Raw genomic sequence first — 16,378 nt, 5'->3', positions numbered from 1 at the left:
TATAATGATGGCGAGTCTTATTACAGGCCAGGATGACAGATATGCATGCCTTTATACACTCCTGGACTTTTTTGCAATGATTTTGAATCTTATTATGATTTCTGGACAGCCAAGAGGTCAGTCAAAAGAAAGTCAAATTTGAACAAATCAGGATACCGTAAGTATGTAATACTTTGAGTATTCAATACCTAGGTATGTCGTGACTTGGAAGCCATTTCGCAGTGGAGACGGCCGTTAAACTGCTAACAATGAGAGAGCGCCGGGCGCCGAAAAAGTAGACAAGAGATACAAACGCACACACGCACCAAAAATAATCAACAGCGCAAAGCTAAAGAAACAACTCTAACTTTATTCAAACTGTAGAGGTGAGCTACCTGTGTGATGACCCGAGAGCAGAAAGGGCCATAGTGACGTCATAGCCATGTAGAGCGTGATAGGCCCGCCGAGAAGCGAAGGGAAGAAGAGTGCCATCATACTCGATGGAAGTGTGCCATTATGGATTTTGTCCGACTATGTACAGCAACTGTGTGGGTAAGTATTATAAGATAGCGTTCTGTGAGCTTCTCTTTTTTATGAGTTGTTACAACCCCTTGGAAGTCTTTCACAGCAATATTTCATGAGCTAGACATTCTGTGGCTACGTCATATCGAGTAAAGTGAAACTATGTGTAAATACTGAATATTATCCCGTTTCATAAAACGCTACAAAGCCCGGAATGACACGGCTCTCTGCTGACTTACGAAATCATCAGCAATAATATTGTGCTTTTTAAAGTTTAATATTTTCATTGGAAAGTCAACAAATATTTCCTTGGCTTGTACGACTAACGCATCAACTGCGCAACTCGTAGAGCCGGCGGGAAGTGTCCCGTTAACAAAACTTCTCTGTATGAAATTAGCACCATAAGATTATTGATTTTAACTTGCCATGTTATGAATTATGACTTTTGGTCGCTTTTGTCGACTTTTGTCTACGCGCTTTCCTCCATATCCGTTCTTATATCGTTTTGTGCAAGTTTCCGGTCTCAAAATGATTATAATTTTTGTCACATAGTTGCAAGGGCAGAATTGTAATGTCGTTTTTGCGATCGTTTATGTGCGCTAATATTTACTTGAAGCAGTTATCAATTCAATACTGTAAATTTCATAAGACAATAGAAAAAGCAGCTTAGCCGTGTTATATTATATTATCACCTTTGAATGATTTCAGGATGTAACGATGTAACGGGAATGTAACATCCTTTTCAGTAGTCTACCTATTATCTTAGTGGCTATAATTTTCGTCAACTAACATTTTGCATTGGGTTTCATTTCGGTGCTTTTTGAAACGTTTTAAATATATTATATTAGTCCATTGTTTATGTAAATGTGCAACACAAGATTCAAAAACAGAAGCGTCGAAACTAGAGACCCAGTTTACAGAATATGTGACCTTGTTCATTCGGGCGTGAGGTAATCTGTCAGCGCCGCATTCATAACTCCGCATAACCAATCTGGCTAAATGGAAGCATTTCAAATTTCCACCGGCCATTTTTTTTCAGTTGTTGTCCATCCAGACTTCTGGTGCTACGCCTGGAAAGACGCCTCGTGCCGCGATGCGCTGTAAATACAACCAGATTGAATGGGTTAAACACGGCAAAATAGTCGCATGCCAAGCCTGCCCGCAGTGCACCCCGGGAGAGGAGTCCTCGCTAATGTGCGGCACGAGGATAGAGTCGGGTACCCTGTCTGTCTGTCGCCCTTGCAAGGAGGGAACCTACTCCGACCGATTCGATGCCATTCCTTGTAAACCCTGCACGCGGTGCTCGACGGGAAGGATCATCCTTCGAAACTGTACGTCCACTGAGAATGCAAAGTGCGGCAAATGTATGTCTGGGTATTATGAGCTCCCTGTGGTCGCCGACTGCCGCAAGTGCGTCCAGTGTTGTCATGACGGCAAGGATAAGGAGACGCCAGGGTGTGCAGTGGTAGGGCTTTGCATGGAGAGACACGAAGGCTGCCCTGAGACTACACCTAGAACTCCCAACGTTCCCTCGACTTCCCCGGAACCAACCACCAGAAGATCCACCTCGACCGAGTCCACCTCGAGCCAGAGCACGCCAAGTCCAGCTAGTTCTGTCACGCAATTATTAGATGTCACGCGGAGCAAGACTGGACATGATACCTCTAGCGTGACAACTTTGCCAGTTTCGCAGACCCCAACATCGGACCCAACTACGCAACTACAGAGTGGAGATTCGAATACATATAAATACGTAGCAATAGGTAGTACTATGGGTTTGGTTATTGTTGTTCTTATAGGCTTCTTCTGTAAAATGAAGGGTAATTGGAACCAAAACATACCATCAGATGTTCTTTCTGTACAGCTGCCGTTCCTTCAGAGGGGTACGTATAACCAGTTGAAACGAATCATGTGTCATTGTGTCAAGTTCAGACATTTCAGAAAGGAGAACAAAATGTGAAATATAGGGACCAAACTTATTTGCAAATTCCCTTATGTATGAGGAAATTTAATCCTTCAATCCATCCCTAGAATTGATCCACAAAGATCCACAAAGTCTCGTATACTTTTCGTCACTGGTACATGTTTCCTCTTGAATAAAATTCTCATTCTGTTTTTTTTTTTTTTTTTTTGCTGATTTTGTTCTACGTTTTTTCCTTTTACAAAGACACCGAGGTCGAGTTAAACAAGGCCGTTGATTGGTTGAATGGTAATCTGGGGTCTGGTGCGTATGAGAACGCGCAGGATGCATGCACCGAGCTTGATAAAGAAAAACGCGGCACATACCAGTATGTCGCCGTCGGAGTTCGATTCCTTAAAACGAAAACGGAACTTGATCGTCACAGGTAAGTGTCTTGAAAATCCAGAGCTTTTTTTTGTGTGTGTTGGGGGGGGGGGGGGGGGGGAGAGGGCTTAGAGTAGTCCTTTAAGAATAACCGCCCGCAAAGACCGCTGGGTCTTTGGGTCAATGGGTCAAAGATTTTATGCATTTTTTATGTTTTGTATGCAACCGATCCTGTTTGGAGTTTGGATCTGGTGCAATACGAAAGTGAAATCCTATAGTGCAAATCCTAATACATTGATATGAAAAAAGATGTAATTTGTGCTTTGCAGGTGCGTAACTAGGGGTGGAGCTAGGGGTGTGAATCACCCCCTTGACCGACAAAACAAAGATTAAAGGCACTTAGCAGAGGTCTAATCATCACGCGCGCTCCTCAGTTTGTAGAAACCTCTGACAGCGGTTTTATACCTCTGTGTTAAACATAGATGGTAATAAGGCGTATCTAACTGCACGATTTGCTCCAACAGTCACGCGTTCAGAAGGCCAGGTGGGTCTGCAACATACGAGTTCTTGGAGGCGCTGGTTTCAGAACGCCCAGATTTAACGGTAAAAGAGCTAGCGGAGAAGATAAAACCAACCTCGAATAAAGTTTACGATTTGATGAAACCGTACTTCTATCGCTCTTCCGACCAGGAAGCCGAGGCTTCTACGTAGCAGGTTAGTAAGATGTTTGTAGATATTACTTTGACCGGCTTTACTTAAAAGAAACGCAGTGGCTTTATGCCCGACAGTCGGGAAAGGTCCTCAATGGACTAAATGGCCGACAGTTATCAATTTATTCAAATTAACCCTCTATATTTGTTGAGAAAGGACAAGCTAATCAGATCAACCAGATGCTTGTATAAACTATAAACACCTTTCCCGACTGTGTTATTGTAGCAGAAAAAATGCAAGTAGTCACTAAAATAACGATTTTATAGTGTATACAAGTAAGGACAAACATTCCAATTCCGACAAAAAAGTTCAATTCAGAATCGCTTACCCTTTCTCAACAAACATAGGATACTTTGAACTCACTAGGTTGGCAATTTACTGGCTTATTAGAATAAATTGGAAACTGTCGGGCATATAGTCCATTGAAGACCTGTCCCGACAGTTGTAGAAGATAAAATTCAGTGTAACTTTAATAACTGTTTTATAGTGTTTACAAGCAAGGGATACGTTCAATTGCGACTACAATGGAACCTGGATTTTACGATACTGGATTCTACGAAAACTTCGATTTTACGATGGCGTGTCTTTCTCCCGGCGAAAATTCAGTGAGATGTATAAGAAATTACCTCGATCTTACGATATTGGTACAACGATATTCTCTATCAACGATATTTACTATACAAATCTGTTCTCCCAAGCGTAATTTTGACCTCGATACAACGATATTACTAATTCTTTCTGTCAACAAAGAGAGGGAAACTCAAAACACCACACACGTAGAGTACAGTTGATCGATTTTGTTGACATGAAAGATCTTGTTAAATGCAGATTACAGTTTACAGAGAGTACAGTACAGTCTAGAAACACTAGGTCGCAAATTTACTGTGATGATATTTTCGTAAATTGAGAACTGCCTGCATTAAGCAGCATGCTATAGAAAATTTTTAAGTGTCACTAAAGTTACGATTCTATAGTGTACATAGACGACGAAAAACATCCATACCGACAACAAAGCTCAATTCAGGTTTGCTTGCCCTTTCTCAACAAATATAGAATACTTTGAACTCACTAGGCCGACAATTAACTCAGCCTTCCTCCCTCGCAGGCGATTTTTGGCAGGCGTCGCTCGATCACCCTCTACAAACAATTTACTGGGTTGTTTGGAAAAAAAAGGAAAACTGTCGGGCACTTAGTCCACGGAGGACCTTTCCCGACTGTTTGGCATATAGCCACTGCGTATAAGAAAATACTCACCAAGACGTAATCTCATCTGATCTATCGCAATCAAAGACGAGCATGCAAGATTAGTGGTCCCCTACGTAGCCGCTCTGACCTCTGTCACGCTCTGACCTCTTTTTTTAACTGGTGGGGGGATGGGGTATGGGGGGGGATTTGGCACTGGTATGGGGATGGGGGGTTTGGGTAGGCACAAGTCCCCCTCACCCCTGCCCCCACGGCCCTTCCCATTGTAAAGGCCCTGTTATAGTTAGAATATCACGGTCCTCTCAAACTCGCTTACCAGCCCACAGGCGAGATATTTTGCAAGAGGACGCTAAAGAACTCTAATTCCTTTTTTGGTATCTTAGCTTTGTGTCGTTTGCTCTCAAGGATCCCAAGATGGATAGAGGAGACGCAGCGCCCACTTGTGACACTTGTCGGGAGAGAAAACGACATTCGGATCGTGGCAAGGATCGACAAGGATCGATTCACTGAAGACGAACAAGGATCGATTCACTGAAGACGATCAAGGATCGATTCACTGAAGACGATCAAGGATCGATTCACTGAAGACGATTAAGGATCGATTCACTGGAGACAATCAAGGATCGATTCACTGGAGACGATCAAGGATCGATTCACTGGAGACGATCAAGGATCGATTCACTGGAGACGATCAAGGATCGATTCACTGGAACCAGGCAAAGGTTGCAGTAATGAGCAAAGTCATGAAAAAGAGAGACTGTTTTCGATAGCATTTTAAGCTTATATGATATATGATATAAACATAAAAGTTGTTAAGTATAATTTAGCTTTTAACGAAAAGTATTAAGTATTTGTAAGTGAGTGAATAATCATTTCTTGGAATTTTCCTTACAGAGATTTTGTTTGTGTAACTCTTAAAAATACCAGACAACTGATCCCATACCATTCCTCAACAAGGCCCTTCGCAGCAATAACTGGTTCTCTTACGTTCAGGCGCATGGGGGGTTCGCCCCCCTTGGCGGCCAAAAGAAGACAATTTCTTATTAAGGAATCGTCAAATACTATGCTCTGTTACCATACGATACTTATGACTAAACAACCCCCACCCCTCAGCCAATCCTGCGAACGCGCCTGACGTTAGAAGGTTTGATCGTAATGACTGGTTCTCCCTTATGTTAGAAGGTTTGATCGTAATGACTGGTTCTCCCTTATGTTAGAGGGTTTGATCGTAATGACTGGTTCTCTCTTGTGTTAGAGGGTTTGATCGTAATGACTGGTTCTCCCTTATGTAAGAGGGTTTGATCGTAATGACTGGTTCTCCCTTATGTTAGAGGGTTTGATCGTAATGACTGGTTCTCTCTCATGTTAGAGGGTTTGATCGTAATGACTGGTTCTCTCTTATGTTAGAAGGTTTGATCGTAATGACTGGTTCTCCCTTATGTTAGAGGGTTTGATCGTAATGACTGGTTCTGTCTTATGTCAGAGGGTTTTATTTTCTGTTCTATTCACACAGCATGTTAAGAAAAGCAACAGAATTGTTTGATGCTCACGTTTATTTCACAAACTTCAAAAGCAAACTCAAAATGAGATGCAAAACTGCCTTACTACAACTTTTTGTTTTCTCTTTGAATTATTGATTCTGATTTTGTATCGTAAAATCAAGTGGATAAAAAAGATAACCCTCAGTATAAGGTCGTTTAGCCGCTCTTCTTCTGGTCGGGAACATCAGGTTCTTTGTCTTCTTCCTCGACATCGACATTGTTTTTCTTTGGCGGATATTTTTTCGCACGCGCCTTCGCTTCGGCCGAGTTTTCGTCCGATTCGGGTTCATTGTTGGAAGTCAAGTCGTTGCTACAACAACAACAAAAAGAAAAATTATAAGAAAGGAAGAAAAACTTCAACAAGAATATCATTTGTAATAAACAGCGGTTATTTTTCGCAAGTATTGAATCAGCGTTTACTGAGCTTTCCAATAACATTGGAAATCGCTGTTGTTCTCTAAGGAAAATTGAGAAGTTATAATCTAAAGCTTTTAGAGTTGGCCTTAAAACTTTGATTTAGGTATTACATTTAATTTCTCTCGATCAATCAGGCCTTCGATCGGTAGTCCCCCCACAAATATCGACAGCTGTAAATAGCACCCTCTCCCAAGCGCCGCCTAGCGTGACGAGTCCAGAACGGCTGCGAAGGGGACTCCGTGTACCCTAGGTACCAGACACCCCAGGCTTGCCTACAAAAGGCTTTTCTCAGTCGTCGTTGCCCCCATATGTCGTTTGTAACATTTTCTCTTTTTCAGTGAAGCTTGGAGCCTCTGGTACCCAGGGCTCTCTCTGTGAAGCCCGGCTTTCTTTGTTTAGACCTGCGAAACGAATCTCACTATGCGCTTTACAAGTGCGTACGCGCACGCCAAACCTCTCGTCCAATGTCTTGATCTCGTCTGGCTCGTCGAGTTTGAGCTTCTTGTTAAGCGCTCTCTTCCCGTACACCCCCCTGCAGCCCGACTCGTCGGAGTTGTCATGACAGTCGTTTAGACGGTCACACACCCAGTTCAGGGGAATGCACCTTGACATTAAACAAAGAAAATAATGAGATCAATGGTGGATCCAGGGGGGTATAATAATAAGATCAATGGTGGATCCAGGGGGGCATAATAATGAGATCAATGGTGGATCCAGGGGGGTATAATGAGATCAATGGTGGATCCAGGGGTGGTATAATAATGAGATCAATGGTGGATTCAGAGGGGCATAATAATGAGATCAATGGTGGATCCAGGGGGGGCATAATAATGAGATCAATGGTGGATCCAGGGGGCGGCATAATAATGAGATCAATGGTGGATCCAGGGGTGGTATAATAATGAGGTCAATGGTGGATCCAGGGGGCATAATAATGAGATCAATGGTGGATCCAGGGGGGAATAATAATGAGATCAATGGTGGATCCAGGGGGGTATAATAATGAGATCAATGGTGGATCCAGGGGGGTATAATAATGAGATCAATGGTGGATCCAGGGGGGCATAATAATGAGATCAATGGTGGATCCAGGGGGGTATAATAATGAGATCAATGGTGGATCCAGGGGTGGTATAATAATGAGATCAATGGTGGATCCAGGGGGGTATAATAATGAGATCAATGGTGGATCCAGGGATGGTATAATAATGAGATCAATGGTGGATCCAGGGGGGGGCATAATAATGTGATCAATGGTGGATCCAGGGGGGAATAATAATGAGATCAATGGTGGATCCAGGGGGGTATAATAATGAGATCAATCGTGGATCCAGGGGTGATATAATAATGCTCGTCTTTAGTAGTAGACAATGGTGAGATCAATGGTGGATCACGTTTCACGGAAATCACGTTTCACGATAAACTGATAAACTGACGACAAGGATCAATCTTTAATTGGAAATCACGATTCACGATTTTTAAAAAAGAGCATAGATCACGAATCACGCTGATCAAATTTCGCCATTCACGAATCACGGCGAAAGGTAGCAATCACGGATCACGGTTTTTCCTTTTTCCTTTTACGATTCACGATAAGAATAATAATGAGATCAATGGTGGAGCCAGGGGGGTATAATAATGAGATCAATGGTGGATCCAGGGATGGTATAATAATGAGATCAATGGTGGATCCAGGGGGGGGGCATAATAATGAGATCAATGGTGGATCCAGCGGGGAATAATAATGAGATCAATGGTGGATCCAGGGGGGTATAATAATGAGATCAATCGTGGATCCAGGGGTGATATAATAATGCTCGTCTTTAGTAGTAGACAATGGTGAGATCAATGGTGGATCACGTTTCACGGAAATCACGTTTCACGATAAACTGATAAACTGACGACAAGGATCAATCTTTAATTGGAAATCACGATTCACGATTTTTAAAAAAGAGCATAGATCACGAATCACGCTGATCAAATTTCGCCATTCACGAATCACGGCGAAAGGTAGCAATCACGGATCAGGGTTTTTCCTTTTTCCTTTTACGATTCACGATAAACAAAAAAGGCCGTTCACGGATCACGAAAATAACCCTTACCGACCCTGAATGAGATCAATCGTGGATCCAGGGGTGGTATAATAATGAGATCAATGGTGGATCCAGGGGGGAATAATAATGAGATCAATGGTGGATCCAGGGGGCATAATAATGAGATCAATGGTGGATCCAGGGGTGATATAATAATGCTCGTCTTTAGTAGTAGACAATGCAGGACTTGAAAGAGCTTGAGTTTTTATAAGCTGGACCACCCTTTGTAAAGATGATCAGTTATTCATTCCGAAATAAGACCAATAAATCTCATAATTCCCCTCTGTGCTTGCGCGTACCTGTCATTATCGCAGCGGTATTGCCCAGCACCGCACCAACCACCGTTGAGCCTGCTGCAGGCGACCTCGTCTGAGCCGTCTCCACAATCGTTATCCTTGTCACACACGTAGTTTCGGTTGATGCAGTTGCCGTTACGACAACGGAACTGGGTACTCCTACAATCAATCAATCCTACAATCAATCAATCAATCAATCCTACAATCAATCAATCCTACAATCAATCAATCAATCCATACCCGCATTTTCCGCAGCCGACTTCATCCGTGCCATCTCTGCAGTCATTCGAACCATCACATTTCCAGTTCCGGTGAACGCAGTGACCATTATTACACTTAAACTGGCTGCAAACGTCGCATTTGTGCGCACCGATCACACCATTAATGCGCGCGCAGATGTAGTTGCGATGGTCAAAAATCTGGTGCTGGCAACAGCCGTAGTTCAGTCCCACGGGGACTTGGAACTGGTTGGAGCCGCAGCCAAACAGGTAGCACGGCTGTTTTCCGGATTTGCAAGTCGGGGCGTAAAAATACGCCTGTGTCACAGCGAGTGAGATGAGCAAGCACAAGATTGTCTTCATCTCGAGTGAAACTCTGAGGAAAGACAACAGAGGCGTTTAAGAATCGAATTATCAAAATCTATTTAAGAGTAAAAGTCTTGTTACCTCTCAAAAAGAACAATTATTTTCTTTAGATAGTCCTTCTTGGGAGGTGGAGCTTTTTCTCGTTGAAGCCTAATTTTTTTTGGGTTCGACTGATATTTATACCCGAGTTCGGAGTTATTACCTTGTAACGCCTCTGCTGAGACTGGGTCAAGCGGTGTAAAATGTTATTGGTCAAGTTGATCTTCTCGCTTTACCAGTTCTAATCAAATTATCGACTTTTTGTTCAAGTCGACCCCGCTTAAGCATCCCTGATAAACCATCGACTTCCTGCCTGTAAGAAGGCAATTTGAAACTACTATTTTGCGAACGATTTCTTTCCCGCTCTCATGACACAAGACTATGAACAGATGATCGTGTCCGGATAGAAATTCTTTTAGTTTTCCCCTAATGAGAAGAAACCTCTCCTTTAGTTACGCTCAGTTAGGCACAGTAAACCCAGCGATTATGGAATCAACATCCGGAAGGACTTTAGATATCCCAAAACTGTCTACCTACAGAGAAAACCAATTTTGATTTTGATTTTGTTACTGTATCTTTTCTAAAAAAATTGAACTTGGGCTTAAGAAAGTTTAAAAACAGAGGCTACTGTGACAACTGCTTCGAGTGTTGATGAGCTGAAAGGAGGTCAACTGGCAGGCCCGTAGGCTTTGGCTGGTGGAAGGGACTGGGGGGGGCATTTCCTTTGGGCTCCTCATTAAAAGTGTATACTTAGTCAATAGAAGCTGCGCTTCAACTTAGTCGGGAAGGATATTCTCAAGCTGCATTCGCTATGGCTTGAGTCGTCAATACCTTTTTGTGGTTTAGTTTATAGGACTCATCTTTACGACAGGCGGGAAATAGGCGGCGTGGCCGGGAGGTGTGAGTTTGTGTAGGGGGGACCCTCATTGGGATCAACTCTAACCCTGCGTAAGCATCTACATACTTCCTGATACAGGTCGATACGGGGGTACAAAGGCGCGCTAGGGCCTAAGCCGAAATTAGTTCAAGCCTGAATAATTCACTTCTAGAGGGGAATGGTTAATAAACTCGGCTTATTTCAAAGGCCGATAACCGGTTAGTTTGTTTGTAGTTTTGGCCCTAACGCGTCTCCCAAAATTCTATAGAGCCCTTATCTATAGAATGCCCCACCGCTCATCACTTGTACAAAACATACATGGCCGTAATAAACTAATTTTCTAGGGCTCTAGAACTCAGGAGGTAATGGAGATAGGATAAGTAATAGAAAATATAATTCATAATTATAATTCAAATTTATAATATAATTCTACAATTCAGTTAGAAGTATGACTCATGGTACCAATACACCGGTTCCACACGGTCACCTCAATAGCAACATATTATAAACACCCTTATTATAAATCAATGTTTAAGCATCAGGGACACAGGGAATTCATACTTAGTCCAAGGGCAGGATGAACAGAATTTGTTTGGCTCAATTCTTAAGAACGTATTTAAATTCCCTCAATTTTCGCTAAATGTTCCTTGTTCGCGTGCTACGGGTAGTTTAGCTCATATTAGAGCGAGACGGACCATTAGAAAAGTGAAGGGGGGAGGGGTGGGGAGTTTGAAAGGAGGAAGTTTTTTTCGGACATCGAATTGGAAATATATATTTTTTTACCTCTTGGTGGATGAAATTTTTTTTTTCTATGCTAAGCTAAAGAAAGCTTGGACCTGTACTATAAGTGTATAAAACCGGTCTTGCAATGAAGAGATAGCCATGTCTCGAAACAGGCCTGTATTAATATAATTATTTAACCATGCATCCACAAAGACTGTCTTCTCTTTTTTTTACTAAAAATGATCCCTGAAAGCCATGTGAACGTTCACAGGCACATAAACAAGAATTTTAAGGCTTTCCAGACTATCGATACATGTTTGTATTTACATAAATGTGGACTTTAAAAGCACACTAGCATACACACATTGGCACCAGTCGGGCCAAGACGGGACGCTAGCACAGTCTATTACCCGTGCAGTTCGGCAACCATGGACAGCTGTTTCGTCCTTATTAGGACTCGTCAGCATGGCATAGCCGGATTGCCTCAGTTAAACTTCATCGGCAAAAAAACAGCAAAGGTCGCATGCGTGATCCGCACAATTGGCATCACGCTAGCCCGGTCGCAGCTCTAGATCCCACATGGATCTAAGCTGTGGTTTAAAGCACTTCGTTCGAGTCGAAGTCGCCCTGCAGTTTTTTTCACGCGAATTCATGAAATGTGAGCTTCAAAACATTGAGCAAAGTACAACAGGGATTGGAAGAAAAACCTACTGTAATTCACACTTTTGTTGTGTCCAGCAAACATTAAACTACTTTGACTGACAATTAAAAAAGTCTCAACATATGTAAATTTTTTGTCATTCACCTCATCACCCAAGTTTCACTAGGATGTTTTTTGCTTTTTGGGTTTCTTCAGTGTCTTTCACAACTAATGTATAACCTCTCCCAGGTCTTTATGGTGGCAGCAACCAATTATGTGCCATAGCAAGATTCAAACAATGACAACATGCAAGTGAGCACCATCGCCTGATCCAAGTGCCAACTGTGCCAGAATGTGAACTTTTATCGGACCTGTATCGTACAGTGAAAAAACGTTGTTTGAGAAGCTAATCATCCACCTTTCAACTGTGATGGCGAGTATTGAGATTGCAGATGTAACACATCATATGATTGTGACCTCGACACAGCTTGATATCGAATCAGTACAAATAGGGTGCAAGTGCATATAGTACAAATGAAATCCCCCACCTTGTCGGTCTGTCTGAAGTTGATCGGCCAAACTGTGACTCGCTTAAGCTGGCAACAATGAATCAGGTGGTTCCTGATGATACCCCCTGGTGAACCAGGTTAATATCCCTACCATTTTCTGTTATTAAAAATGTAGAAAATGGATAGGGAGGGGACCAGTAACCTTGCGTTGTCTCTTTTTATGTTTTATTTTAAGACTCCACAACCATACGTAGTAAACTGTATGTCCGATCGGGTCTTATGGAGGTAAATGATGGAGGATTATATGACAGCAGTGCCGGAGATATGCTTTAAATATGAATAGAGTCTAGTGGCAAAGTTTAACTAGAGCAGATTTGTGTAGTAAATAAATACAGTTGTACTTTGAGTTGAAATGTCATTTGTTCTGTTCCTTGTTCTTTATAAATTCAGTTTATAACCTTTAGTTGTCTTGTCAGTGTTTTTACTAGAAAACCTGTGGTAGCCCAGTCATAAAATGCATTTTTTTTTCGTCGTCTCGTGTTTGTGCAAAATACCCAAAAATATTTGTGCTATAGTCGATACCTTCTGCATAAGCTGTCATGGCCGCCATCTTGGATTTTGCGAGTCCAGCTCTCAGATCCATGTATTTGTGCAGTTGAAGGCCAGATTCCAGATTTCATTACTGTATATATTACCATAGTCTCTGTCTCTACCAAGTAGTTGTGCAAAATCATCTCAAGCCGGATTGATTTCGCTGTATTTACTCGTGTTTACATTTGCGATCGCCATGAATGAATCCCAAAGAAGTGACTACCTTAGTTTGAGACTATTGAAGAAAATCGTCTTCTACAAATCGCTGTGAAGAATCCCAAAGAAGTGACTACCTTACATCGGGACACTTCTCCGGCTACCAATAAGACACATATTGTTTTCTTACTATAAAATATCTTGATCACTCTCATTGAATGACATGATTTTTTTTACCAAGTAGATTTCAAATTATTTTGGTACTATGGTGCTTATTTTTTGGTATTTTGGTCCTTTTTTTAAATAAGTTTTGTTTTCTTCCTAAAACAACTTTATCCCTTATTGAATGTCATTTTAATTTTATGGAACATTTTCAATGAAATCTAGAGCATTGTGTTGTCTTTAAAGTGTTGTTGATCTCGATCCTTAAGAATATGTATATGTTACAATTTCAAGTCTGGATATTCTATAGCCCTCTCATTTACTTCAAAATAAAAATGTTTAAACAATATGATAGCATAAATAGATATTGTTGTTTACTTTGCACTTACATAAATGAAATAAGAAATTTAATCTAAATTATATTGTTAATACAATATGGCTCACTTTGGGTGTTAAAATAAATTTACCCGTAAGTGATAGAACATTGAGGGCAGTAAACCAAAGAAATGTTTACGAAATATTTAACATTCTCACATTCTTAGTTTTCCTGAATTTTATTCCGGTGCTATCTCTGCTGCGGGGATAGTATTTGTAAGATAGGACCATCAGCCCCTACTACTTTAATGGAGCACACTTCGAGACCAACCCCATCTAAAGAGATGATGCTTCTTACCTTTCTTGCCCCAATCATTGTTGTGATATGGCATATACAATTTAAAAACAAGATTATACATGTTCTTATTATATCCATTTTATGATAGCTGAACAGAATAATGATTATTAAAAATAAATAATCCCTAAAGTTATCATGTTTGTAGAATCTGTACACAGCACAAGCAGAGGTTTAGTTAAGAGCGGAGACTATCGAATTTCTCTCTTTAGAACATTTTCCCTTTCCATAGCATAACCTTATTTAGGCAGCTAATCGCATTTTGCCAATACTCACTAAACTAAAATTAGTCAAGCTTCTTTCTTTCTAAGAGTGGCTTTAGTGTTTTGATTGTGCTATTTCTTTTTGACGAACCCGATATCTTAACTAACAAAATAAGGACAGATCCTGGGCAGCCTGTGAGGCTAGAAACTTATTTTTGCTTAGCTACGTCAATTCTTTGCAGATAAAACTCCACTACAAGGCCAAGACAACAGGAAGAAGTATTTCTCCAGCGTAATTGTTTCATGGGTACCCGCTAGTAATAGTATAATTATACACAGGAACCAATAAAGAACAGAACCTTAAAACATGTAGTGTTTTATACAACATCATTTATTTATATAAAGTTGAAACAATGAATATGTGTGGTCGGTACCGCTATCAAAAACAATATTTCGATTATCCCGGAAAACTTTAATTCGAATCTTGAGTATTTTACCGAAGTAAGATCAGATATATTAATAACCACAGATATATCACTGTGGGTAATTTAGCATTTTCACCCACAAAAAGTTGGTTTGATAGGAGGGAGTACTGCGCCTGCACGCGTTTAAAAATCGAATGACCCGGCTAAACGGACCCGACCTCCTATGCGATATTTTTAGAACAATAGAAGTGCTGAATGGATATTGAATAAGAAATCAAACTTCTTTGAAATTTATCCAACTTAAACACCATTCGACCGGATTTATGGATGTAGAAAACGGACCCATTATTACTATTCGAAAAAAAAAAACGAATTCTTAAATGAGAATAAAATTCGGTGAGTCATGTCATAGTTCGCCTCCCTACAACGCCTTAGAAATAGTAAAATAGGCGTAGTCATAGGAAATAATATGCCTAAATCAGAGATTCTCTTTCATTATAGGGCAAATGTTTCAATACACAATTCAACAAGGCCCGTACCCAGAGAGGGGCAGCACCGCCCACGAGAGCAAAAGGTCCACTTCTATGTATTTATGGATATGTTAGAAGGGAGTCCCTTTTTTATAAGCCTTTGGCTTCTCTATACTTCCTTGCCTACTTAATTTTATGAATTGTAACTCTATAAAAAAATACTGGCAAAATAAAACAGTGAACTGTTCTGAGCCACAATAAAAACTCATAAAACAGCAAAACTAGTAATGAAGTGAACAAAGCCCCTTTCTAAATCACAATTCAGAAAAGGTTCAATAATTTAGATACACCTTTGTGCAGGTTTTTTCATTTTTAAATATAGTCTCGGTCATTATATTATTGTCTAACGTAATAAATGGAAATGGCCCTGTGTGCGTTTTTTTTCAATTTCAACGCTTATACATATATTTTCAAAATGCCTTGTTTTCCACCTGTGTATGCTTTTCGCGGTTTACTTTACCGATTAACAACTATTATTTTTGCGCATTTGTTGCGCACCCCCCGCCTCCCCTCTCCCTCCCTTTATCTCTCTGACTACTGTTTAGTGTCTTTGTCTATTTGTTTGATGTGTGTTGCTTAAGAAAAACTGTAAAACGATTAGGTTCTACGGTAAAATAACATAATGTATGCATATTTTGTTTAGAAAGCCGATAGTGATGCAGGATTTCAAGTTCAAAATTCTCAATTCTGTCTAACATATTCACATTTTGTTAATCAAGTATGCAAGAAAATTTCTATTGTTCTGCGACGGATCATAATTTCCCGTCCATAGGATTTTCTTTTTGTACTAACATACAGGAAGAACATACGCGGTTACAGGCATGTAGCCATAACTTTGAGCTTGGATTTGTTTACCAATTTAGATGACCATTTGCTCTTGGATATTTCGTCCCAGCTCGCAGTGGTACTTGTATATTTGTATATGAGCGGACATGCCGGTTGAGTTGGAGGGTTTCCAAATACTTTAACTAGATTTCTGGGGTGCATACCCCGTAAACATTCTCGCGGTTCGTTTATTATGCTTGCGAAAAATGCAGGAGTTGAGGTCCCCAGGAGAAAAAATCCCTCTTAAAACAGTGCACATGAAATAGGGAACGATTAGGCCAAAAATATTTCATTTCTGGTCGCGATTTCTACCTCGAGAGCACGCGGGCGGGTGATTTTTATTTATTTTGTTTAATTTGTTTATTTATTTCTAATAATAAAATCTGAATTTCACGTGA

At 40.8% G+C, this 16,378-nt stretch overlaps 2 protein-coding genes across 3 annotated transcripts; one reads left to right on the top strand and one right to left on the bottom strand.

Annotated features, from left to right (window-relative positions):
- The first annotated feature begins 366 nt into the window (after positions 1-366).
- On the top strand, positions 367-5,592 carry LOC5512218. Of its 2 annotated transcripts, none has more exons than XM_032381656.2 (5): positions 367-531; positions 1,541-2,384; positions 2,669-2,846; positions 3,310-3,499; positions 5,083-5,592. In XM_032381656.2, exons 1-4 carry the CDS (start codon positions 496-498, stop codon positions 3,494-3,496), a joined length of 1,245 nt encoding a protein of 414 aa, XP_032237547.2. In that variant the 5' UTR covers positions 367-495; the 3' UTR covers positions 3,497-3,499; positions 5,083-5,592. The 2 variants fall into 2 exon arrangements, with proteins under 2 accessions (XP_032237547.2, XP_032237546.2); XM_032381655.2 differs by having other exon boundaries at positions 373-531; positions 5,105-5,592.
- Positions 5,593-6,234: 642 nt separating this feature from the next.
- Positions 6,235-9,868, bottom strand: LOC5512226 (very low-density lipoprotein receptor). The gene is made up of 5 exons (XM_032381657.2): positions 9,712-9,868; positions 9,287-9,640; positions 9,050-9,205; positions 7,112-7,261; positions 6,235-6,550 (listed from the first exon to the last, which is right to left on the bottom strand). Exons 2-5 carry the CDS (start codon positions 9,625-9,627, stop codon positions 6,397-6,399), a joined length of 801 nt encoding a protein of 266 aa, XP_032237548.1. The 5' UTR covers positions 9,628-9,640; positions 9,712-9,868; the 3' UTR covers positions 6,235-6,396.
- Positions 9,869-16,378: the final 6,510 nt, after the last annotated feature.

The sequence above is a fragment of the Nematostella vectensis genome, chromosome 10 (genome assembly GCF_932526225.1).
Source record: "Nematostella vectensis chromosome 10, jaNemVect1.1, whole genome shotgun sequence".
NCBI lineage: Eukaryota > Metazoa > Cnidaria > Anthozoa > Actiniaria > Edwardsiidae > Nematostella > Nematostella vectensis.
Note: the sequence above shows the minus strand (reverse complement) of the source record. Positions and strands in the feature narration are given on the sequence as shown.

Excerpts from the sequence above, each read along its gene's own strand:
- LOC5512218 (XM_032381656.2), top strand. The coding sequence starts at position 496 with ATGGATTTTGTCCGACTATGTACAGCAACTGTGTGG. Across the intron at positions 532-1,540 it reads TATGTACAGCAACTGTGTGG|TTGTTGTCCATCCAGACTTC; the intron begins GTAAGTATTATA and ends ATTTTTTTTCAG. Across the intron at positions 2,847-3,309 it reads ACGGAACTTGATCGTCACAG|TCACGCGTTCAGAAGGCCAG; the intron begins GTAAGTGTCTTG and ends TTGCTCCAACAG.
- LOC5512226 (XM_032381657.2), bottom strand. The coding sequence starts at position 9,627 with ATGAAGACAATCTTGTGCTTGCTCATCTCACTCGCTGTGACACAGGCG. Across the intron at positions 9,206-9,286 it reads GTCGGCTGCGGAAAATGCGG|GAGTACCCAGTTCCGTTGTC; the intron begins GTATGGATTGAT and ends GATTGATTGTAG. Across the intron at positions 6,551-7,111 it reads ATCAAGACATTGGACGAGAG|CAACGACTTGACTTCCAACA; the intron begins GTTTGGCGTGCG and ends TTGTTGTTGTAG.